At 36.2% G+C, this 26071-nt stretch overlaps 1 protein-coding gene across 1 annotated transcript; it reads right to left on the bottom strand.

Moving 5' to 3' along the window:
• Positions 1-79: 79 nt before the first annotated feature.
• On the bottom strand, positions 80-26071 carry LOC132262706 (tRNA dimethylallyltransferase). Its single transcript, XM_059762052.1, has 9 exons — positions 25871-26071; positions 22170-22307; positions 20609-20925; positions 3416-3554; positions 1399-1502; positions 1205-1338; positions 989-1116; positions 680-841; positions 80-606 (listed from the first exon to the last, which is right to left on the bottom strand). The coding sequence occupies exons 1-9, from the start codon at positions 25988-25990 to the stop codon at positions 487-489; spliced, it is 1362 nt and encodes a 453-aa protein (XP_059618035.1). The 5' UTR covers positions 25991-26071; the 3' UTR covers positions 80-486.

Below are 26071 nucleotides of genomic sequence, written 5' to 3'. Positions count from 1 at the left end.
GAAACGAGAATGGAAATTGAACGAAAATATTTACTGTAATATATCGTGAAGATTGAGGATAAAAGTGAAATAAATGAAAAATCTACAGAAATAGAACAATAATTTTGTGTAGGACAAAAATATTCGTTTCAAGCCTAAAATGAACTTTCAAGGAACCCTTCAGAAAGTCACTTAAACCGTTCAGTTTGCAACTTACGGGTGTTTTTCTCCTTTTTTTCAGAAGATATATTTAAAATGTTTCACTCATGTACATAACCATTACATAACTCTATATATTGCGAAAAGAAAAAAAATATACATAAAGAAAAACATGGAAAACTATAATTGTTGTTGGATTACTTTCATTGAGAAGAAACTGAACTTAAAAAATGTTATAACTGTAAAAAAAAGTTTTAGTATTAACCACAATGTAAATTACGCAAACAAAAAGGAAAAGACATAAGAAAAATAAAGAGAAATTTACCACGAGTAATGTAAAATCCACTTTTATTTGTCTGTTCTTGCCTTCTTCTTCGCCATCCTCTTGTGCTTGTTGGATTTCAGATGAATTTCCCACTGAAATTCACCGACGAAAACCCTGTCGCAAGTTTCACAAAAATTGCTGACCTGCATAACAGTGAAACATTACGAGTTGCAGTTTAGGATAGAAGTAGAAAATTTTGCCAAAATTAAATTGTACCTCTTCATTGAGTCCCTCTCTAAGTCCCGGAAATCGTTTTTCTGGCTCAATTTTTGGTATTCTATCAGCCATGAAGGCCTCAATTACTTCTTCCGCTCGCTCATAGACAACTTCTTGCCATTTTGACGGGTCTGTTGTGTCCAATTTATACAGCGCTGGTACCTTTCATAAATCACAGACAAAAGATTCGATGTTGAATCAATGAAGACACACACTCAACATGACTTTCTTTCATCCCAGCCCATGACAACACCCCAAAAGAGAAGATGAGCCATCTAATGATGAGAAAATATTACTCTCTCAACTTACATCGCGACTGAGATTTCCAAGAAATCGATTTCGAACCCATTTTGCTTGCCTCTTCGAGTACCGCCTCGTGACCATTTTCAATTCTTCTAGGCACTTGGTTAGGATTTCGAGTCCTTGCGGCACATTTTCTGAGGAGGTTGGGAAAATTTAGGAAATGAAAATACTTAAGGCAGTAAGTAATATCAAAACAACAAATAAAATATGAAAGATTCTTACTTTCTTCCTCCTTTTTGTCTTCTTTGCAGTAATGAAGAATCCTTTTGTCCTCTTCATTAGAGAATTTCTCCAGGTATGGAATAAATTCTTTAAATCCTATCGTCTGCAGAATTCCTTTCGTATATTTTGTATCACTGAAGTATATAGAATTTTGCAATTAAACGGTGAAAGTGTGTTAATTATGTGACACTCACTTGAATGGCTTCACGAAATTCTCATGAAATTCTCTTATTTCTGCCAAAAGACCAGCTTCCAGCATTGAGTCAACTCGCGAATCGAGACGTCTATTCAGAGCTTCCTGAAAGAAAAAAAAAATCAACAACATTCCCTAATCTTCATCAAGACAATGTAACGTTTACTCCAAAAAAAAGTAAGAAACTACACTGATATATCTCAGGAATTTCTCATTTTCCCTACATTTTGCCATCTCTTAGCATGTCACGATTGGTCTGTGAGTGTGTCTAAGCGGAAAAAGAAAAACCAAGATGATGTTGCAATTCTGAGTGAAAAAGAAATGCGCCTCTTTAGCACCAAGTCACACATAACAAAAATAATGAAATTAAAATAGACATCTCTAAAGTCACACACATTTTTCACAATTTCACCCAACCATTTTTAGTTTCTCATCTGCATTGGAAGGAAAACAGGAATAAAAACAACGCAAATGCTTGTGAGAAGAAAATCTTCCTCTGGCATTTTCCAACTTGAGCTAATTTTACTAACAGTCTTGTCCCCATTTTAGTTTATTTCTCCTCTCACTCTCTATTCATGGAAAATTTTTCTGACGCGCGCTTTTGTAATGAAAGTGTGAATAAACATGTCCAGGAGGAAAGGATGCTCCACGACCGAGCGATTCAGGAGAGATTGCAGGAGAAAGCTGTATGATAAATTGCCATGAAAAAGCGAGCAAAGGGCAGATCTGTATAGTAAAAGCTTTTTAGTGTAGCACACAATACACGTTTTTCACTATTATATTTGTAACAAATTGCGACGCGATGTGTTCGAAGGTGGATTTATGTGTGGGCCGATGATACTTTTATGAATGGACTCTGAATGAATGAATCATTCACACTGGCAACTAAACAACCAAATGCTGGATTATTAATTCGTCTATGCTGTGTCATTGCGTCACATGAATTAGTGGCTCAACTTCAGACCACAGCGCCTGCAAATTGAACAATTAATTGGCTCTCAAGTCACATCTTCTCCACTCACTATATATTTATATCGTTAGACATTTGTACATGTTATGAAAAGGGGAAAAGAGCGTGAGAGAGAAAAGTACTCATTGTCACGAAAATGATCGCATTGATAAAATAAAATTGCAAACTATGTGTATAGCTAACTATGTATTCACCATCTGGATGACACTAAGAAATGAATTTCATTGCTATATAGGGAATGAATCACACAATTTATAATTGGGCAACGTGATTCATACTTTCGATTACTTGCATCTTCTTCGACATACGAAAAGAAGCTGATGAATTTATTTAGCCAACTAAATGTCACGAAAACTGAAAGGAATAAACTTTTTATATAATTTGAGAGACAATCATTCACGACTTGAAAATCCCTGTTGTTATGTTGCTTCATCGGGAGACAAAAAGTAAACAGATATTTGAATCAAATCGATATTCATCAGAAGATTCAATATATTTTCCTAAGAATTGAATTAAGAGTAGTTTTTCGTGTGAAAAATACAATGCCGAATGAGCAACCATTCAAGAGAATACGATTAGGAAATGGCAAGAAGCACACACACACATACATTGGCAATACCGCCGATTTATTGGCATTGGCAGTGACCGATTTGCTCGTGGGTTCAAGGAAATTCGTCACAATTTGAAAAAGAAACTCCGCGAAGAGGATGTTCTTTCATGCACTCTAAAATTAAGTGCGATAGTAAAAAGATGCCAAAGAACTTTATTATTATGCTTGGGAGAAACCGTTGAAGTGACATTAAATTCCTCTGCTACTTTTACTCACACGTCACTTGACATTTAAATTAATGTTGGAAAGGTGTTTTCGTTAAATTCGGTGCATCGAATACAAAATAAAGCAAAAAAGGGTACCGAGAATTATATTACATCATAAAACTAATTCAACGGTGAAAATCACACACCAAACTGTTTAATGCCCACCACACGAAATAAAATTGACTCATTTACCAAAGAGATTGTAACTTCAAATCCACGGTGATAAATTTACCTGTTCGCATTGCATCCAGAAGAGAATCACATTCTTGTATCTCAGCGGTCCACCAAGATTCGATCCACCGTCTTGACTTCTTTGCTCATCCAACAGAAAACTCATGGCCTTTCCGCTCATATTGAATATCTCAATAGCTCTGGAAGTATGATAAAAAAAAAGCAAAAGCAGAGTGAGTACCAAGTAATCTGCAGCTTCTGGTGAATAGTCCGAAATATGACTAATGCAAAAATCTCTTAAGAATAATATCACAGGGAATTTCTTGGAAACCCTATCTCGAAGATTGCGAAAGAATTCAAGTTTTATCCGAGACTCTCGTGGAAATTTCCTTCCAGGAAAAAAAACCACTGATGGTCTCTTCCTTTATGACGATCTCTTACTGTGACACCCATTGACTTTATTATACGTTTTCACTTTTCCGCATCGAACCAGATCAAAAGTATTTTATCGTGAAGTATCTCAGCTTCTGCTTTAATCACCTCTTTCGTCTCTCTTCCTGTCTCGTTGATCTGAGAAAAATTCCACGATAATTCCGCCAGAGAAGACACAAAAAAGCGTCTCGCGAGATAAGATTTTGGGATCGGTTGCTGAGCCAAAAGAGAAAGATCGTCACAGAATGTTGTCATCAAGTTTATTGTGATGAGCAAATTGCGCATTCTCACATTTACTCCCATTTACCCTGATTTCCACAATCCAATTCAATCATTTGCTCATGAAGATCCTCTCTGTGCGAGATGAATCTCCCAAATGGGAGAATAAACATTTTTTCCAGACTCTCGCCAAACATTTTGGGATAATTCTCCACGATTCTTCATCTCTTCTTTGCCTGTGTTCGTGCCATATCACTTCTCTCGCTCTTTTCAATCACACACTATGGCATGAAATACTTTCCGTGTGGGATTTTTTCAGTAAAGCTGTATGAGAGAGAGCGTTGTAAGCCGTTTTGGCGCCAATTCCGTCGCGGAGCATTACATATCCCGGCTTAAGATCATCTAATCCAAAATTGCTCCTCGACAAAGGAGTATAAATGTCCTGCAAACGTTTTCACCGCACAATATCTATCTTTCCATAATTTTTATAAACTAATTTATGAGCGTATTTGAATACAAATTTATGATAATGCACGGGTTTCACATACTTATTTGATAAAGAATCTTTTGACCACCCAAATAGAGACAATGGCAAGTGTGACACAGCAGAAAAGCCTAAATAGAGACACTAATAAAATAATTTGGGAACTTATCCTACCTTCTGTGCTCTCCTACGCTCAAGATTCATGACAAAATGGTTCGAGATCGGAGCTCTAAAAAATGGGACAAAGCAGTTTATCATGGATATCGAAGATCCACTGTATTTCATCCGCGTCCACCACATTTAAATGAAAGTGAAAATTTCATTGTATTTGTGGATGAGTTTCGAAGAAGGTGAACATTTTGTCTGAAGGTCGCAATGGCCATTAAACACTTCAGTAAAACCACCCAAAATTGAAAAGTCTGCGCGAAATGACACAGAATTTCTAGACGTGCTCGTGTAGAAAAAATTAAGAAAATTGGCCAATAAATTATCTTGAATTAATTTATCTTGCGCTCTTGAATATGTATAAAGCCACCTAATGTGCGGTCCTACAGATGAAAAAAAGCGCCTAATTCACGCATAATGTCTCCAGCATCTTTTCAGCATTACTTTAAGAGCAAACTAGACTGTCTTGGCCGCGCGTCTTTGCCGTAAAGAGGTCGCAATGTCTCATGTTCCTTCTGTGTGGGGGTAACAGTGTGAATCTGCAGCGTCTGATTCCTCATCTTTGACCGACAGCGAGTGATGTCAGTCGAATTTCCTGGAAGTGCCATCTTAATGTAATCTAACCATCGCTGCCGCTACACTTTCATTCATGTTATAGCGATAGTATCACGTGACGCTACTACCATTCCTGCACTATCACTATGTACAGTCGCTGAGTTGTACATTTGCAAAAACGCCGAAGCGGCAGAAAATGTGTGCAGACATATAATTTTTTTGGGACTTACATATAGTCTTTATCATGTCGCCACTCAATCGAGCTAGCGACAGTTGTCGTCATGATAGCACTAAGGCTTTCATCTCGGCATTCTTTAGCCCAACTTTTAATTTATACAATGATGATAGACCGATACATTTGCACGCGTAATTGACCTTGGCTAACAATTTATTTGAGAAATAAAAATCCCACGAAAATTTATGTGACATGTGATACGCACACAGGCATTTTCCACTCTCGAATGTACCTGTTGAGAGTGTTATAAATTCGCGCAACAAACTTGCGTAGCATCGTAGATTATGTCAAGCACACATACGCATTTTATGTGACGATACTTGTGCGAATTTAAAGAGCTGCTACGCGTGGAATACAAGCGGAGGGAATATAATGTCATCAATTTTACAAATAAAGAAGCTAGAAAAGTGGCGAGACTTAACACTTAACTGCACAATCTGGTAGGAAATGCGACAGCGTTCATCTGTGCGATTTTCTCTACACTTCTCGCATACTTCAAGTACTGCATTTGATGTTTATATTGTACGTATAATCATTACAACTTAGGTGCAGGACTTTGTGCAAACTTTTCGGCTCTAAAGGGTTAACACATGTTCCTATCTTTCGCTGCTGACAATTCGTAATTGGCACGTGCAGAATTCGTATATGAGAGAAGATCGCTTATGGCGCCTGAGAGCAAACTTGAGCAATTTTTCCGTGAAAAAGACAAGTGAAAAAATTAATATGTTCCATGATAAGGATTATCCAATTTATTCTACGACGAAAATCACACGAGTGTGCGCGCCATTGCGAATTAAGCGCAATCAAAGGTTAATCAATATTTGTAATCTTGGGCAATTTTTTGACACGTTCCACGCGATAGCCACCTTATCACTCACCCAACTTACAGTTGCGCCAAAAGGACTATAATTTTTCTGCACGTCAGCAGTGGTGCCGTAAAAAGTGCCCATGAGATAATTTGCCAGTGCGTGTTTAAATTGTAAAAAAAAAGAATGTGAAAATTCTCTGGTGGCCAAATTGAACCCCGAATAACTCCTCTTCTAATTACAAAATTTAATTTATTGTTTGCAAAAATATTTATGTGCCTCTACAGCCTTGTGATGCCCACTATGCGTCGTCCTGGGCGCAAGTTATTTCTGTATCTTTTCTTCTTACATCGCGCGCTTCCTCAACATCGGGAGATCAATGATGTGGAAAAAAATCTAATCGACGCCCAAAGACGCAATTAAGCAATCTTATTAATCGGTCCCAGGTTCTAGAGACGAATGTGAAAGATACGGCACAAGACACTGCGCTGAAGACGTAATAAGGCTTGTGGCGTTGTGGGAATTTTCACGAGGCAAGTCATAGCTCTATCGCTTCGTCTATAACTTTTCCCAACACAAAAGTGTGGGAGAACTTTCAATTGATTGTGGGGGCAGCCTTCCCCGCATATATACATGTGCAGAGAGACTTAAACAAATGCCCCAGTGCTCGTGTGGGATGGAAATGAAGCAGAGAAAGTGTTTATGAAATTCGACATGATTGTCATATCTCATTATTATTCAAAATCATTAGCTTGTCTTCACAGTTTTTTCACGTTCTTTCTTCTATTATTTCTCTCCTAATATTCAGCACAAGACACTTTTTTGACAGACTCTTTTTATCCCATATTCTTTCTCTTTTGGCACAGATAAATATTCATTAGAATTAGTGGTTTGAATAACAGTCTCAAAATTGATGTTAAAGTATTTCGATTGAAGAAACTCCTCGGGTTTTTTTCTGGCTCGAGTGCAGCAAAAATTGCACTGAATTATGTACTAGTAATTTGAAATTAATATTTTCGGTCACACAAACGAGGGGACCTTCAGAAGTTTATTTGTATAATCTAAACACATTAGATGTGTGATCAATTTCCACCTGATCAAACCATTTTCATCTATCGCTCGAGATAGATGGGAAAGATATTTAAATGCTGAGAGAAGCACAATTAAATAGACACGCTGAGTGGGAAAATATTTAATATAAAGCTTATACAGAAAAAAAAACTCCTTGGAGATATGAGAAAACGCTTGTCACTAATAAGAGAGAATGAAAGTGTGTGCGGGATTATGGTAAATTTTCATAAATTAATTAAACCCCAACTAACGAGCGACACTCTCTATTTGTAAAATATTCTATGTGTCTACATAGTAGTGGTTAATGATTACATATTATGGTAATTGGGTCAGTAACTTCATATTAAAAATTCTTCCATTCATATCACAAATATCGGTCCATGGCAACAATTTCAACTTGATTTCATATAGTAGAGAAAAAAGCACCGGTTTATTATCATAAACGCGATTCTGGCCAACAGTTTGATCATAAATTCGGATGGTGATCATTTGGACAAATTTGGGTATTTGCCACTCGACGGTAGCACAATGGCAAGAGAGGGAGGAAATTCAAGGAATATAGGTATACAGAAAAAAACTAAACATGCGTGTCATTGCGACAGAGCATTATGAAATTTTATCAGTTTTACCGGTTTTGGCGGCAACAACTATTTCCATTCGGAAATTCTTTATTGTAATAAGATTACCAACAACTGTGTAAATCATGATAATGATGATGTAAGTCAAAGATGCTCATGAAACCGGCTTTAGTGATATGTCTGCGCTCAATATGAATGAACACCTCATGCAATACACTATATTCCTTATACACAGATATACCTTCAGAGGAGCAGCCATCGAAGAGAGAAAGGTAATGTAGAGAGAATGGATATCTCACTTCGCACCCGCAAAGAGCGCTCAGCAGAAATGGGTCACGAATACACACCGCGATGGAATTGAGCCAAGCAATATTATAGGAGTTATCGAACAATTCACATTTTTACTCGAACATGTGCGCTTGATTTTACATTTTTCACACTATTCTCTTGCCTTGATTATATTATTTCCGACAAAGGTTTTCAGTATTTTATTAAATGGTGTTTCAAGGAGTTTCTCTGGGATGAATATTCAATTTATACAGCATCGAACAGTGCTAGAAATGAGATGACGTTGTACTTTTCCACAAAACTACTATCTCCTGGCCATTAGAAAGACAAAATGTATAGCTTCAAGCATATACCCAATGCCATAAGATTATCATATTAATATCCCAGCACAGTATTCTTCCTTTCCCATTGAAATTTTTCATTTAAACAGCTTGAATATTTATGATGGGATTTTGTCTTCTTGTGTTACTTCAAAACTTCAGAATGGAAGCACTTCGACAATATCTCAAAGGTGGAAGTGAAATTGATATCAACGAGACTGCTTAAATGTCCCAACCAAAATTATTACACTGATAACTTTAACAATGAAGTCATGTCTAATTATTTATACAGAAACTATCGTCATCTAACTCTATATATTTCGTTGTAATTTCTGTTTTGTTTTACATTATCTCCCAAACAATTTTGAACGGACGCAACTAACGAAAATGCCTCAAATGATTTGAAGAGCGCAACTCCTATCTTCTACCCACATGAGGATAATCACGTCTTCAATAAAATTTACTTCTTCCGGCAAATGATGTTACTTGCAAATACATTCAATATAAGTAGGTCAAGTACTGCCTAAATTAATAGCAATCGCAAGCCGTACAAGTTTATCTCTCCAAGCGAAAACGTTTGATAAGATTGACATCTTTAATAGCCTTTCTAAAGCATTGCCGAAAATGAAATTGAGTACATAAAACTGCTTCTTTTGTCGTTGTCCAAATCACTCCTGTGTCGCCAACTCTTACGCTTATCTCCAACTTGAGGAGAATTCTATTTAAAATTGCTAATATCACACTTCATTTTTTTTCGCATTGGACTCCAAATTGAAATGTGCGCGTGGAAAGTTTCTAAAATTTCACTTTCCAAAAAAGTGGTCTGTATACAAAATTAATCTCTCCTTATCTATCTGGGTTACACACATTTTACCTGTACATCATAAAAAGTCTTTTCGAAATGTTCCCCGAGGATTCGTAAATTACATAACAACTTACCAGGTTTTACCAGAAAGAGAGGCCACTTAATCAGTTGTAATTAAACTGGATAACTCATCTAATCTCTCATGGGATAAGTCTAGTCGAATATTAAATATTTAACTTTCAATTTTACTTTTTTTATTGCCCAGGTAATTTATGAGCGTTTGAGTTACTATTTACCGAAGATTACCTTAGAAGCGAACGCAAAAAAACCCACATATTAACGTCGAAAAATCCGAGTACTAAATCATTGAGAATCCACTGAGGCTTATGCACTCTTTGATAACAAATCAATACATTCACTCGCACTTCTTACGCATACCTCACGAATTCAATATCAACTTTATGGCATCTAATTCGGTATTCAAGTAGGAATTGCGTTCTCAAACTATAATTCTCTTCCCTCATTGTTGGGGAGCTGTAAAATATTCAATTGTACACAGGTTACAGGAGAAAGAGGTCATTGGCCCAAAATTTCTTTCTGATACGCTTCTTCTCTGTGTATATGTTTTCCTAACTCTTTTCTCACATTATACCTGGCCATTCTTTCACATTACACTATTATATTTCTTCTCACATATCTCCATATATATTCGGTACAGTACTTAATCTTAATCTTTTGCTGGATGTCCTCAGTCATATGAGGTTAACCTTATTCGCTGAACTGTAAGAGAAGTAGCAGCGAAAGGAGATGACGACAAAAAGTTCATTCTTAACGCTTAACTGCACTTTTAAATTATATTCTTGCCTAATTGCATCTTATTTGTCCATTTTAATTTACTTATTATTTACAAACAATATTATGCAACAATTCCACTTTGTGAGAACTACAATACAAAGTAAAGAACAAATTACCACTTTCCCATATATAATTTTCAATCTCATATTTTCTGCTTTTTTTCTTATCCATCTCACACGACATCCTGCACAGATTTGGTATGAATCGTTTGGAAAATGGGAAAAATGATATTCCAGACATTAATTCAGAATCTCCAACAGTTTCCAATGCAGTACTCATATACCTTCAATTGCTAACACTACTAAACAAAGTGTGGCAACATTTGCATTATCGAAAATTGCGCAATATCGCAGTGTTGTTATTTTATTTACACAAATAACAACATTGTGGATTGTTTGTATGCAACAATGATTAACTGAAAGTGATGGGATAATCGTGTCAGCCAGTTTATATACTTCCTGCAAAGTGTATTGCAAACTATTTTATATTGCTACAACTTAATAAAAAAAAAGTGTGTAGTATATGAAAAGAAGTTCTCATACACTTGACATTGGCACAAATGTAATATTTAACTAATGAACATGTGCTTTTTTTCTATGTCAGCAAGAGAATAAATAGACAAACTTGCCGACTGGAGTGAAAATCAATTGTGGACGTACAATTATTATCTTGCACACTCACAATTTTCTCTATCTTATGCACAACAACACCAGTCAATAACTTTAAGCGATTACAATTGCATGAAACAACTTGTTCAACTTATTCAAATTGTGCGAAGGTAATTAAGCACTTTTATCAAAATATTACCTCTTCTTTCAGAGACATCGCAAGTTCCAATCGCAAAATAAATAGCAGTACACATTTCCTACCAAGCTCATTGAGTAAACGTTGGAAAAAACCTATCGTTTATCGCCATTTGCATGCATATGCAATAAAAATTAATATTTCATTTGCGCAAGTTTCTTCCACTGATAACAAAATTGTCGTACAATGTAATACAAATAGTTTATATACCTCGTGTTACAAATGTCATACAATTTCGCGCAATTTTCCTGCTCAAGCAAAGTGTGCAAATAAATACAATCGGGGTAAGGATTGTGCATGTGAGCCATTTTCTTCTTTTCAAAATCGCCTCTTGACCCCATTATTGATATTGTACTTTGAATATAATTTAGAATGCAATCATAATTTATTGTGTAAAATGTGCCTCAATTGCTTGTGCGATAAACTAGAAATCGAATAAACACAACTGTTTGCCATATAAATTGCCACCTTCCCATTGCAATCGCTCATCTACAAGTGAACTGCTGAGAAGTGATACTGCTTATCTGGAATCATCCAGTAAATTTTATTAATATTCAATACAACAATCATGCAAATTGTGCTGCAGTCTTTCTTTTATTGCAACATTAGAAGAATAGTAATATGTGATCCAGTTATTGCTTGTTAAAGACGCTTCTCGCAAAGGTTCTAACACGTGTAACATGAATTCTATTTCATCGTCGACACGTGGGTATAAATAAAAATAGAGTTCTGTGACATTACACATGCACTTTACTGCTCCTTTTATTAAGCAAAATACACAATATATGGTTCTGGATATTGAAAAACTTAGGAATAAGCGCATGCCATTTCTCAAACAAAAGTCGAAGAAAATTACGTGTATTTTTAAGTGCGTGCCTTACAAGCCTCGAAACTAGAGTATGAAATGTAGCTTCTTGCTATTTTTAGGAAATTGTCGCTTGGTAACAGAGTCTACGATACAACTTTTTACTGAATAAATTTGTCTCTCGCAGTGTGAGTGACGATCAAGCGACAAAGTATTGGCGAACCACGAATTTTCTAAAATTCCCCACACACAAACGCCATCGCTCTTCCAACTGAACTGTGTTTGGTACATATCTTGAATATATAAATGTACACACAAACGTCTTGATCTGTAGTCACTCTAATCTACATCGAATACAAAGCCAAACGCAAAGCGCGCGTATGCTGAGTTTTTGGCGGGAAAAGATTAAGTGCAGTCTTCTCATAGGCTTCTTATAATCAATTTCATTTTTTTCTATGTCTTGAGTATTGCTATTTCCTTATGTCCATAGCAGACCATTTACGTGATAATAAAAAATATTGAGATGAATGCGATGAAGCAGGCAAACACCTTTCAACATTAATCTAGTCTAATTCGTATTCAAGCAGGAATTCATATTAGGAATAAATTATTATTGAATTAAACAGACGAAATAAAGGGTGAATAAAAGGCGAAATAAATGGGGAAAGAGACGTCTGGACTATTCTACTCAATTAGTCATTTTGCATATATAAAATTCCCTAAAAAATGTACATAAGACAAGGCGATTCACATAGTAATTTGTGCCTTATATGATTCAACGCACAAGAAAAAGAACACATTGATAAGCACACAACACATTTAGCATGCGAGGAGTGAGGATTTAGTGGTTAATGTTGAATGTGACCAATTCAATTTGGAGGTGGAACTTAGGTAAAAGTAAATCATTCAGTCAAACTTACACGTTGTCACATTTATGTACATGCGGAAGAATCTTGTATCAGTTACTCAATTGTTCTCAACTAAGTCAAGATTGATTGAGCGATCTGAACTCCCTCATATTCAGTTCTCTGATTTCCCAACAATGATTTTCCTGAGCGATCACAAAAACGAAAGCAGTCTTTCGCCAACTCTGAAAACCATAATCAAAGCGATTTGATAAATTTGGATGCCGGAAGAGCTATTTCGTGCTAAGAAGCACTTTATATGCTAAACCAACAGAAATGTACGGCCTTGACTCAGAAAATTGAAAACTTTTGGTATAGCGACTTAAGTCTGTGTGAATACATAATAATTCCACACAGACACAATATTCGACAAAATTCTTTTAAACTTGTTCCATCAGTGCCTTTGTCAAAATTCTAATCATTCACCATCAATATTATTTAAAATTAAAATTGATAACATATACATATATAATAGCTCTTTTCAAGGTAATAAGCATTCGTGGCGCGCCAGAGTTCTTTGCCCTCAAAATTGTCTTTTAAAGTGTGGTAATTTTGGTGTATTTCAATTAGAACATGCTTAATTTTCTAAACATTTAATCCTCTAATCTCTGCTGGTAATTTTGCCTCCTAATAAACACACCACAATTCTCTTTACGTAACAAACTAACTTTCATGCATCAGATATTTAGTAAATACACACATAAAAATGATATTTACCTTATAATTGAATCTAGAATCTTCAGAATGAATCTCTTAGGGATCTTTTCTTGCTCAACATTTCCGAATCATATGATGACCTTTCCACTTTATCTCTTAGACCCACAAAGTATGTAATTTCTTATTGTTGATGAAAATATCTCATAAATATACTTCGAGATACTCTATTCTAGATTATTATTACTACACTTAACACGCCGTCAGCAGAACATAATGTAAAACATACAAAAATTCAACTGATTGTTCGGATAGTAACACGCGCGATGGCGTTCTTAATTTTTTCACCAAATTAACCCACCATCAAAAGTTTGTTGAACCTCATTTGAGGTGTGAAGCAGTGAAATTAGCAAACGAAATAAGGACAAAAATTCGGAAAAATATATTTTAGCGATATACATCTCTTCTAATATTGCTCATGCATTGTGACTTGAACCAGTGTTAATCATACATATTTCCTTTGGGCATAAATTTCTCATTCCCACATTAGAGTCCAGTACTTTCGATATGCTCGTTCAAGCAGGCGAGTCTCAACAATTAGCGCGTGAAATCTTCTGTAGTGTGATAAGAATGAGAAATTCCCAAGATTACAGAGGAAGTTCCACTGATCACGGGATATGAGGGAGCAACACACGCATTTACAAGTTCCTTGATACTGTGGAAATTTTAACCACAATGTTGCTGGAGAATGTCAACCGCAAGTATTGCGAACTTAGCTAAAGCTATGCGCGATAAGACATCTTTAACCTAGTCCCAGACCATGAAATGATAAAAAAAAAATGTCACAACTCTTTCATAAAATCACACGCACATTTCCTTATTTGAGCAACCTAGCAAGCAAATTGACATAATGCTTGACGATCGCCATTAAATATTTCTTCATGTTTAATGTTTGGAAATGATTTTTCGCATATCACTCCCCTCGCAACATTATGTGTATGCCTTGCCTCCAATCGCCATTTAACATGAATCACTTTAATCTCTGGCGTCAGGAACTTAATCTGCGGGGTCTTCTAAAATACCCCAAAGATACTCACACAATCGCGATCCTCGCTGAATTTTGATAAAATGACGACAACTACGAGAGTCACTCGAATGCCGATCAAATAATCTTGATAAAATGTAAGTAAGAATGATTGTACAGGTTTTCACCAATCATGTGAGAATTTAGTGTGAAATGTGGCAAATCAATTTTCATCGACAGCAAATATTGGCAAATTGGCGCCAAATTTTCCGCCTGTGACTTATATAAGTTTTTCCTAGAATTCTAAGCGTCACTCAAATGCTATTAACTTACATAGATAAACCTCCACGAGCAACTCATGTGTAGTGAGAAGATTATATTTAAATAGACACCCCAGAGACTGAAATGTGGCTAAAGTGAGACCGAAAGATTTTCATTCTACTCATAGAACATTTAATGCATTCGTGTTCTATCATGAAATTGAGAAAATGGGATCAGAACATGGTAAAGAGGAGAATAACTCGCGTATACCTCGCTTTGACTGTATATTATTTATTCTGTATTATATGGAATATACTATGGTGGTCATGCTCAGTGAATTTAATTAAACTCTTATTAATTATGTTCAATTTTTTGCGTAAAAAGGCGTAGATTCAACTTGAAAAATGTGTACATACAACAATTTACACACAAACACACATTTCAAGACGAATAAATATGAAACATATTCGTATATGAGTAAATAGAGAAAATTAAAATACAATTAGGGTGTAAAAATGATAATTAAAAATATATATATATATGTAAGCGAAGACAACGACTCGAGACGTAATGATAAAGGTGGAAATAGTATTTTTTGTAACCCTAGAATTCGTTCATTTATCAATTTCGGTAATTGCTCACGATATCGCTTCAAGGAGGAATATAAAAGAAGTTCCACCTACTAAAGTTAGCTCATGCGACAAATTAATTTGCACAGAAGTCTCAGCGAGTGATAAAACATTCATCCGGTGCAAAAGTTAAAAATTCCATGGCGATATTTGAGAAAATTTCTTGTTGAACTTCCTGTGCCCAAGTGTGAATAAACCTTCGCTGATTTATTAGATACATTCAAGTCCAATTATACAATTTAACTCACTCTCCTAATTTGGCAATTTAAGCTTTTTGACCATATTCACTTCCATTTTCCCTTCCCTTCGTTACCGTCCCGGAGTGATAAATAAAATCTCTCATTCCAAATTATTTCACCAACGACGTTATCTCCTTAAGTGTTTCTGATGTCTCTTTGCCCACTAACCAGTCGACGACTCCCTCCAAATCCATTCGTACTGAAAAAGTTACGCCAGAAATTGAAGGGAAAGATGAGGCAAAGAAATAAAAATAAGATTGTGGAATACTTTGACACGAAATTTAAGTGTGAAGTGTCTCCATTTTACTCGGGAATGCCAAGTGATAGTGTTTGTACCGTCTATGAAAGTGCAACTTCAAATCTGGAGATGGCCATAAATAAATTTTACCATCTCAGCCACGATATAAGCATTTAATTTTTAAATACATCCAAGGGACAACGAACTTTTCAACACTGAGAATGCCGCTCAGCTGCAAATAGATACAGAGAGTGAGAGTATGACTGAGGAAGAGATCAAAGAGACATATACGCACAAGAAAAATTACAATGATTGCACAACGTCTTATAAAATCATTGAACACATCCCTCTAAATGCCGATTTGCAAATTTTCCTGCTGGAAAACTGCGCATTAATATAATCCAGACGTTTAAAGAATATATGTGATACGGCGCTTCTTAGGCTGAGCCTCCTCTATAGTTGAACAAATCTATATACTTTGGATTGCGAAGCAACTCGTTTTCGACCAAATTTCCCGGAAGATGTGATGAAAATACACGTAAGATTAATTTTCGCCATAACATTTCTCTAGATTCTTGTATGAGCGTCTCGTCTCGAGACTTGGCATTTAGTGGAGTGGCGCAAGGAAGAGAAGAAGAAAAAACTACAGAGTGTGTGAGGATGAAGAATGATTTGCATGAAATGGACAATCTCTGAGTGGATTCTTTCCCATCTTTCACACTTCTTTCACGTGGTGGAGTGAGAGACATCGGGGGCGTGTGAAGATTGCCGTAGGAATCTTCATTCTCTCTTTCTGCCAACCGTCGACAAATCACCCGTAAATCCATACGTCGGAAATATTTATGTGACTGACCGAAGATCATTTGACACAGTTTTAGTGCCTGCCAAAAAATCCCACAGTATACGCACAGTGTGATTGGATAAGAAGAGAAGATTCTTTCACTATATACATAATGTGAGAATGATTCGGCAGACAGTAGAGCATGTGATTCCGGCAAGATTGCCAGGTCACAGAAAAGTAATGTTAGAGTTGACTTTACACAATTTGATTGCGCGATGCGTGGGTTTTCCCACACTTCCTTCTCTCATAATTTCACGACATCCCCAAGGACACTGATCGCGTGTCAATTTATTGGTTAGTCTATTTTAGTGCTCATTTTTTCGCACAGAAATTCCCCGAGAAGTCGCCCTCCGCCCCAAAAGGCGCGGGTGTGCGAACTGCGAAGAAATAGCACCCAACCATGTGCGAATGAATGTTACTCATGCCTTTGACTCTATTCTTGACTCATATTTTAGTTTCCCAGTTGCCAATTAGTTAGCCATTTTTCATGTCAATGTCCTTTTTCTTCCACTAATGCTCACTTCAAAAGATGTTAATATTTTAAATACACTAAATTTTAGCTAGACCATAATAGGGGAAGTGCAGGCCGAACAAACATTATATTAGACAATCTCCCGCAATTGTATTTACAGATTGTAGAAAATTAATACTTGAAGCAGAAGTTAATACACACGTAGATTCTTCACAAAGCAATTATATATGCATCCTATAACAAATAATATGCACATACACTCTAACCACGCTTCCTGTAAGTCACCTTCTTTTCATGCAGCAATTCTGCATGGGCGTGGATTTCCGGTGAGGAAATAATTAAAATTCTCTAAATGATCTCTTCAATATTTTTATCTCGGGAGTCTTTTGGCTATTCACAGTCTCTTCCATGCGGCGAAAGACACAGAAAGTGAAACATTAAGCAATTCCTAATTTCATTGAAGATCGCTTGAGAATTTCCGATATAATTTGAGACGATATACGGCGCCAATGCCAATAAAATCTTTATGTACTTAATCAGTACTTAATACATCAGTGACCCTACTTGTCCAATATGATTGAAGGACAGTTCAGTGGCTGCTCACGATAAGATAGCAAATCAATAGGAATTTCCATGTAAATGAGTGATACCTTTGTACATTACATAGCTCTTTGACACTCATATGCTTATGTGCGAGTGTAATCAAATTTCGTAGAATTATTATTTTATCAAATATAATTGTACTCCCCAAATATCGAACACGAAAAAAGGAAGTACTGAAAGTGAGGTAGAAGTATATTTAAAAATAGACAATTTTTTGCGGTGATCGTGGAAACATATCTACATAAATATATTGGATAGTCGAGACAGCCACAGATTTTCTTCTTCACATTACTGAAGACCCGGAACATTTATACAATGTTATAGAGAGAATTGCTTTAATGACATAAACACATCACTGACCTAAATTCCCCATTTTCAATATGTATAGATCTGCCAGCAATCTGATCATATGGCGCGAGGGACTCCAACAGACACCATTCACTAGTTCTATTTCAGAGCGCGGAGAGAATATCATTCTCTGATAAAATATAGAAGAAACCACCTTTGCACTACCCATTTATTCTGCCTTTAGAGTTATTTCACACTTATTACGAATGTTATGACTGTACACAAGTGCAATGAAAACAATAACAGCAACACAGGAATTGATCGGCGATCTTGACCTAATAAAAATTCAGTTCTTCTGTGGCCATAATAACAAATCAATCAATGAAATGTAACACAATACGATGAATTGTGCAATATTATGCCGTATAAATCTATCTAGTTGAAACTACTTGCTTTTGAAATTGATGTTCCGCACATCCAAAACTTAGCAAGTGTAACTAAAGGGTCTAAAAATCCATTTATAAATATTAAATCAGCAGGAAACCAACAATGTTATAGCATCTAAAAGAATTCCCGTCCCGTGCCATTTACTTGCCAGAGAAAAGATGCCGGGGAAAGAAAACAAAACCTCGAGATATTTTGCGTTCTTTTCCATCTCTATTTTATTGCATTTAGAGAAGTCTCCGGTGCGCAACAATCATTGCTCACATGCACTTTTCTCACCCATTCGCGAGACAAAATACGCGACGAACCAGAAATTGGCGGCACGAGACGCCGCGCCGATCCGGAATCGTGATTAATTATTATAGTAATGAATATACACCACTCATACACACGATGATGCACTTCTTCAGGCCTCCTCCACGATCTGTTGGCATTGACTTGCCGTTTCTATTTATTTTGCCATACGCGCAAGGTTTTTTCAAGCACGAGGACTGTATAAGTGGGAAAAGGACAACGCTTCGTGTGCTGCTCATCCAGCCAAAAGGGCGAAAGGCGGCGTAAAAACCACAACAAGAGGAGAATCTACAGGTGTACGTGCCTTCTAGCAATGTCTTAAGAACCCACTCGGCGAAGTGTGCTTTAAAGGGCGTCTCTCTAGTTTGAGAGAAGTTAAATGGTACCCACTTTAGCATTAAATGAAAGGAAGGGAGGCTTATACAAGAAAGAGCATCACTATCACACATGCGGTGCAAAAAAGAAGCAATGCACATCGCGCTGAATCCGCCAAGAATGTTCTTCATGTGTTACAACAAACTTTTATGCTCAGAGAGATCCCAATACACACAGTAGGGAATTATTATTATGATTAAAAATGTGTAATATTGCGCAAAGCCCTGCACACATTCCATAATACCAGTATGTGAATGAACTAATTCTTCATGAAATCATTCCATTCCATTTTTCTTCACTCGTTCTTTTTTTTACTCCATTTGAAATTATAAGATCCTAATTATCATAATTAGTCTCCACTGCCGCCAGCTAATTATAACAAGGGAGTCTGGCCCGTGTTTATGTTTATGTTTGTATTCTTGTCTCTCTCCCTCTCACGCATGTCAATTTCATCTTCTTTCTATACATTTCGTACTCTCTTGTTATTTACCAATAAAAACGAATTTACATAATTATTGCACATAACTGTCTCTCTCGCGCTATACAAACACAGGAAAGACCTATGCTCAGCGTAATTTTACTTTCATGATAGGAAATAGTTTGCGCGATGTTGAAGAAAAAGAAGAAAAATGAAGCATACATAAAATACCATGTGATGCAGTAACGACATTATATTATCGTTATTTTGAAATAATTGGCTGATATGTGCGTTCCTTTGCAAGCAAACCATGTCACTGCAATTTTTAACTACAAAAGAGGGCAAAAGCGAAGGCGTTTCTAATAATACACTGATTTTTATAATAAGAAAACCACGAAATCATAATTTATTCACAACGCAAACTATCTTTCTTTCTATAATGTTACCAATAATTTCCCATAGGCACAGAAATTAGAGTGTCAAATTATATTGTTTACCAGAAAGTCTGATATGAAATTTCATCACTTTGTTCTATTCTTCCTCAAGTGCGGGAACGTCAGTGAGATGGAACAATTCATTTATCGCTCCTTTAAAATTACACAAGCACATCGATACATGGATTTTTATGCGACGATGTGCCACTATAATTTCAAATGAGCAGCACATGGAAGGAAACATAGCCCGAGACAAAATTATAAAGTAATGAAAAAAAAAGATGATGGGAAAGACACGAAAAATAGCATTATTGCCGCCATATGAACGTTCATTGAGCGCGAAATCAAACATGCGATAAGTCCTATGAGTTACTCAGCTTCTCTAAATGATGATTCTCTGTCACCGTAAACGATATGAATTAAGCAACTAAAGACTATAAAATGAGCTTTTCCACACTAAAATTTCCACTTAATAGTATTTTCAGAAAATGATACGTTATTCCTTTGACCAGAAGGACCAGAAGACTTGATTCTGAAATCTTTCGCTTACTTTCTACTTTCTCAATGAACACAGCAGTTGTGAAATTTGGAAAAATCACAGCTCAATACGTTCCGCTTTAGTGTCAGAGGTGATTTGCCTCTGAATAGAGTGTAAATTGAGATTTGCAAATTAACCATTCAACACAATATCGACCATAATAGAGAATACTCACCTAATTATTTTCCTCTTATTGTTGGGATGCAATCTATTGGCTGTAATTGGGTCAATCTGCTGGAGACATTTGTGAAGATCGCATGATTCCATCGCGCCCATTTCTTCTTCAGTCAATCTCCTAATGGTGTCTAGGTGGAATGTATCGTCTGATTCACTGTCACTATTGTCCAATTTCCTCTTCACTCCGCACTCTTGGCTCGTTGACGGTGAATTGGTCGATGTTGTTATGAGAACCTTCCATAGAAGACTCTCAATGTAGTAATTTGTCCCACCAACAACAATTGGCATTTTATTTCGCGTCAACAGATCATTTATCTGTTTCAAATTGAGGAAAATTTCGTGCGAACTCAGAGAAAAAGAATATCGATTGTCACTCTCACGTGTATTGGCCTTATTAAAACCAATTCTCTTTTCCGAACAACTTCCTTATCATTAGGCATTATTATCATCAAAAATAAGTATCGCAATTAATATCAATATAACGACACCGCATTCAAGCGATAAGTTGATATTTAAAACAGGAAAAACCCGTACTTTTTTCCAACTCCAATAGAAATGTCATTGAAGAAGAACGTAGAACCACACACGAAAATACAATTCGAAAAAAAAATTAGTTGGTGTCGTTGTACAGCCTTCAAAGAGTCAGAAGAAAAACGAAAGGTTATTGCTCCATATCGAAGATGTCTCTCCCAAAAACTAATACCTCGACTAAATGTTGGGATTTCATTGGTGGAGCTTTAATATTTTGTGTAATTATCACCAACCATAATTACTTTACGTATGTGACAAAAATTAATCATCAACTGTACTCCCAATGGTTTCAATGAATAGTTTCATTGATGGCAGTTCCCACGGAAAAAAGTCCCAGTTTTAATAGTCTTGCAAAGTGTCTTGTACATATTATTTGACTGGGTTTCTGTGCAAATAATTCTGCGAAAACAATCAAATTTGCTTTTAAGCATATGAGAATTCACTTTCATGCTTCCTTTCATTTTCTCCTCACTTCAATAGAAGCCCCCAAATTTGACAAAAACTCATTGACTGTATCCATGGGAAAAAAATTCCACACAAATTATGTGGGAAGACAATCAACCCAACTTAATCTTATCGATATCATTTCTATTGCCGGTTTGTGTGGTATTTGAAAGATGTGTGAGGTATTCTTAAATTTACATTATGTTAATGTTTGCTGACAAAGCCATACATTCATGATAATATGCATGTATATAGATGTTCGGTACATAAAATATTTCCGCATTCCCACTACACGAAATATCGACTGAGCGTCACTCCATCGCTTTCCGATGGCGATTGTCAACTCTAGCATGTGTTAACGAACTGGTCAATTTACGTAGATGCCGCCAAAATTGCGAGGAAAATTTAGTTTCTACGCCTCACTGAGAGATATGAGAAAAATCACGTTGAATTGCGCGTTTCTACGTGATATGAGAGTGACAAAGGTCAATAAAATAAACAATGAAACAGGTATTCCAATGCGCACAAAATCACGGAGGTGAGATTATGCAAATGGCACAAGGTATGCCTTTGATTAAGGATACAATTGGATGTGCTGAATTTCTGAAATCCATCACGCTGTAGAGAATTCCAGGCTGAGCCACATCTAGAAGATGGTGCTGCGCAACTTGCTGCTCAGATGTCGTGGCTTTGGCTGTGGCGATGTTGAGGCCTCTGTACACCTGAGTTGAAGACGGAATTTCTTCATGAATCAATTTTATATTCTGACAAACAACATTCAGCAAGTTGAAAATATTTCCCGTGCGTAGTAAAAAGTGTGCAACCACATCTCCTAGATAATTAATTAGATATAAGTTCTTTCAGTTAAACCATCTCACTTGCCGTCCACTCCCTTTTTTCTGTATTGAAATTACCACAATGTTGCCATGTGCTATACACTTGCCAACCATACAGACACTCTTTCTCAAAGTAATAACAATAAAACTGAAGAAATGTATAAAAATATGTACTATGTACTTAGAACAAGAAGATATTCTCAATTTCGACACGCTTCACGATTTTGAACAGGACGTAAATTGCTTCAATTATATTATTTTATATTATAAATTGTTGAATATAATGATGCACGCTATATATACAATTATTACTCTTAATCATTATCATCCCAAGAAATTATGTACAATTTATTTATTTATCTCGCACATTATATTATGGAGATATATTTTAATGTTACATTTCCAATGCGCGCGGCTGCACTCAACCCAAAATGTGTTGCTTCCTTTCCAAATATGATTTACAATTTACCAAATTAGTATTAATAAAATGAAAACTAGAATTTCTAATTAAGTCACGAAATCTCACTCCCGTCCGCTTTTTTTCGTTTACTTCAACTTAATATCCATTCTTGTGTGGGGATCAGTCAACAGTCACTTCTCAGATATTAAGCCATACGCGGGAGGGAGAAAAAATTATCATTTAAGAATAAACACAATGAAATTTTTTTCTCATCGACCCAAAAAGAAATTCATTACGATTTTTTTTTGGTCACACTGAAAAGTTAAGAATACTTGAAGGAGGTCAATCGCAATTCTGTGCAAGCTTTATAAATCAATTGTTTAGAAAAAGTCTGTTAATTCAAAATACACTTTAATAGCCAAGTGTCATGCTGTGAAACATCCAGAAAACTTTCAATTTACAACACCTTACATGTATATATTATGTATATAAGGTAAGACGTGCTGAAGACTGAAAAATGTGTAGAAACCTAACACGAAGCAGAGCTTACGAAAGTTCTAGCTTTAAGCAGATACTCAAAATACAACATATTCGATTTTATGCTAAATTCAAGTGAAGATAAATCGAATTCAAATATAATTCCAAAACATTTCAATGGAACAAATTTCATTCTTATTGCGATGACAGCTGGATAAAAATTGTGCACATCATTTGCTTTCACAATTAAATTAATTACCCATCTCCCATACTTAATTATTTAATTTTGTCACATTGCTTTTCTCCACCTCTGACAGAGATGAGCTGTTCTTTGGTCCAGATGTGAATATATATTTTACATATAAGTTGAGGCGTTGAAAAAGAATGAAAATTGAGTCCCGGTATTCAATATCGCGGTAGGAATCGTGAACAGGAGAGATAATTCAATTAGACCCATTCAAAGTACGAGCGAGGTAAAAATTTTCATGTGCTTCAGAGTCCAACTCGTGACTAATCCCTGCAATTCGTACAATTTACTTAATTGAATACGTAAACCCAGTGAAATATGGAGTGTATAGATGAGCTTCACATACCCGGTGCCCTCCCACCAATACCTCTTAGCTCTTGTATTGCTGCACACAACGCTCAATTTATCATAATGCTATTTATTTACGTTATAATATGTCAATATTTGTATGTTAAAAATCCACGCGCTCTAAACATTTTCCATTTTTTCCTTCTATACTTCTTCTCTTAAAATTGACAACAATAAGCAGATAAATTAAATTCTAACACGTTAAATTCAACAAGATTATGGAAATTACTGGAAGAAAAGATGACCTAAGTGAGGGGATGTGCATTGCGAGCAGCGAAACCAGACACATGACTAATGAAGTCAACTGCAGGTGTATAAAGTTGGGCGAGACACCCTCGTTCAGAACAACCTGTTGAAGAGTTCAACAGACTTCACTGAAGACATTAGTCTTCATTTATACAAGGAATTCGTACTTGGGGTACTCAGTCATCTCATTAGCCAAGAAGTAGCCATATTTTAGACGTCATATGCTTGAACTACCTCACGAACTTACAAGGATATCTATAAAAAAATAATAATATACACAAAACATTCTTCTTATGTGCATCGCCTAATCAAATTATCTGTATATAAAGAGAAATGAAATTCTTTAAGAAAGCCTTAACTTTTTTTAAAGAAGGAAATTTAGAATTACATTTTCTTGTATCAAGAATATTTCTATGCAATATCAACAAAACAACGATGAAAGAATAAAAATAGAGTGAATAAGAATGTCTAGTAAACTATTACCCCTTAACTGATCCGGAACATTATTTAACTAGCGCTTATAATGAAGCTTTTTGCACTCCCCCTTTGATATATTTCCACATATATAATCCCCTGTCTTTCGCCAAAGATCTTCTACTCAGACGGCACGTGAGATTACTGGCTGGTGGCAATAATGATTTAATTCCTCTTCATCAAATGCACCTGTTCATCGTTATTTGGGATTCATACTGAGCGTGTTTTCTCATGTTGTTTCATTTTATCATCATCCTCAATGGGTACGCACTTTTGCCTCATCGTCTTCTCTCCATATCTCGTGCCTCGAGATGTGCTTGTGCATTACACAGACAAATTATTAACACCGTAGTGAAAATTGATTTCGAAATAATCTCTTTTCCCATTTCTGAGCGCAGTCTCATAAGATTCTCTCAGACTGTAAAATTTTTGATCGCATACTAAATAGGAGAAATTGTGTGTATTTCGGCTCGACTTTTCCACCACTGCGAAAACATTGCAAAAGATCGCTGCACCTGTCCCTTTATATCCATACGGAATAATCTACAATTTTAGCCTTGTGAAATGTGAGTTTCTCTTCCCTCTGCAAGTGTTGTTCTCATGAGACACTTCCCCGAAAACAGGGGGAGAATCAATTGAAAGTGTTACGCAATTTTTTTTCTTATTCACGAAAGGGGAGGGAGAAACATGTGCCACACAGAGAGTAAAAATATTAATTAATTTTAATAAGACGCTGGATAAAAAGCCAATAATAAAAACACGAAAGGGCTCTTATGCAAAAGGGGAGACCGGCAAAGGTGGGTCTCCCTACATTTGGGGTGAGATGTACAGAGTTTGATATGAGAAGGAAAATAGAATTCACTAACTTTTAATTGATGTTTCCTCACACTTCACCATAAATTGCTTTATTGCTTCAGAAATGTAGAATAATGACTAATAAAAATTATTTTAATGTAAATTCTTTACTCCTCTCGGCAATGTCGAGGAGAGACCATCCACAATCAAGTGTCTGTGTTTCCGGATATATAAAAATTCTAAATAAATCTAATTAATATTGTATTTTTATTAATGCACGCCGTTCGTGTTAAGTCCCAATTAACTGCCCCCACCTTTGGATTTGGCAATTGTGCTTGGAAGAAAGTGTAAATGTGACTGAAACAGTGGCACGATCCAATCCATCTCTTCAATCTCCCTGAGTATATGGAATCATCCGGCAGTTCGAGCCGGCGAGAGAAGTGAGGTTAGGTCTGCACCAACCTGCATGGAGTCTGCACTGATGATCTCCCCACCGTACTTCTTGGCCAACTCCAGCGAGAGCTTCGTCTTGCCCGTGCCCGTGGACCCGAGTATCACAACCAGTGGCACTTTCTTCAGCATTCTCTCACAATAAAACACGCGAAAACCGGCACAAAACACGCTCTGCGAGTGAAGACACTTTGACACCCGGAATCACGAACT

Source organism: Phlebotomus argentipes, unplaced genomic scaffold (genome assembly GCF_947086385.1).
Source record: "Phlebotomus argentipes unplaced genomic scaffold, Phlebotomus argentipes genome assembly contig_15, whole genome shotgun sequence".
NCBI classification, from domain to species: Eukaryota; Metazoa; Arthropoda; class Insecta; order Diptera; family Psychodidae; genus Phlebotomus; species Phlebotomus argentipes.
This window is presented reverse-complemented; position numbering and strand designations above follow the sequence as displayed.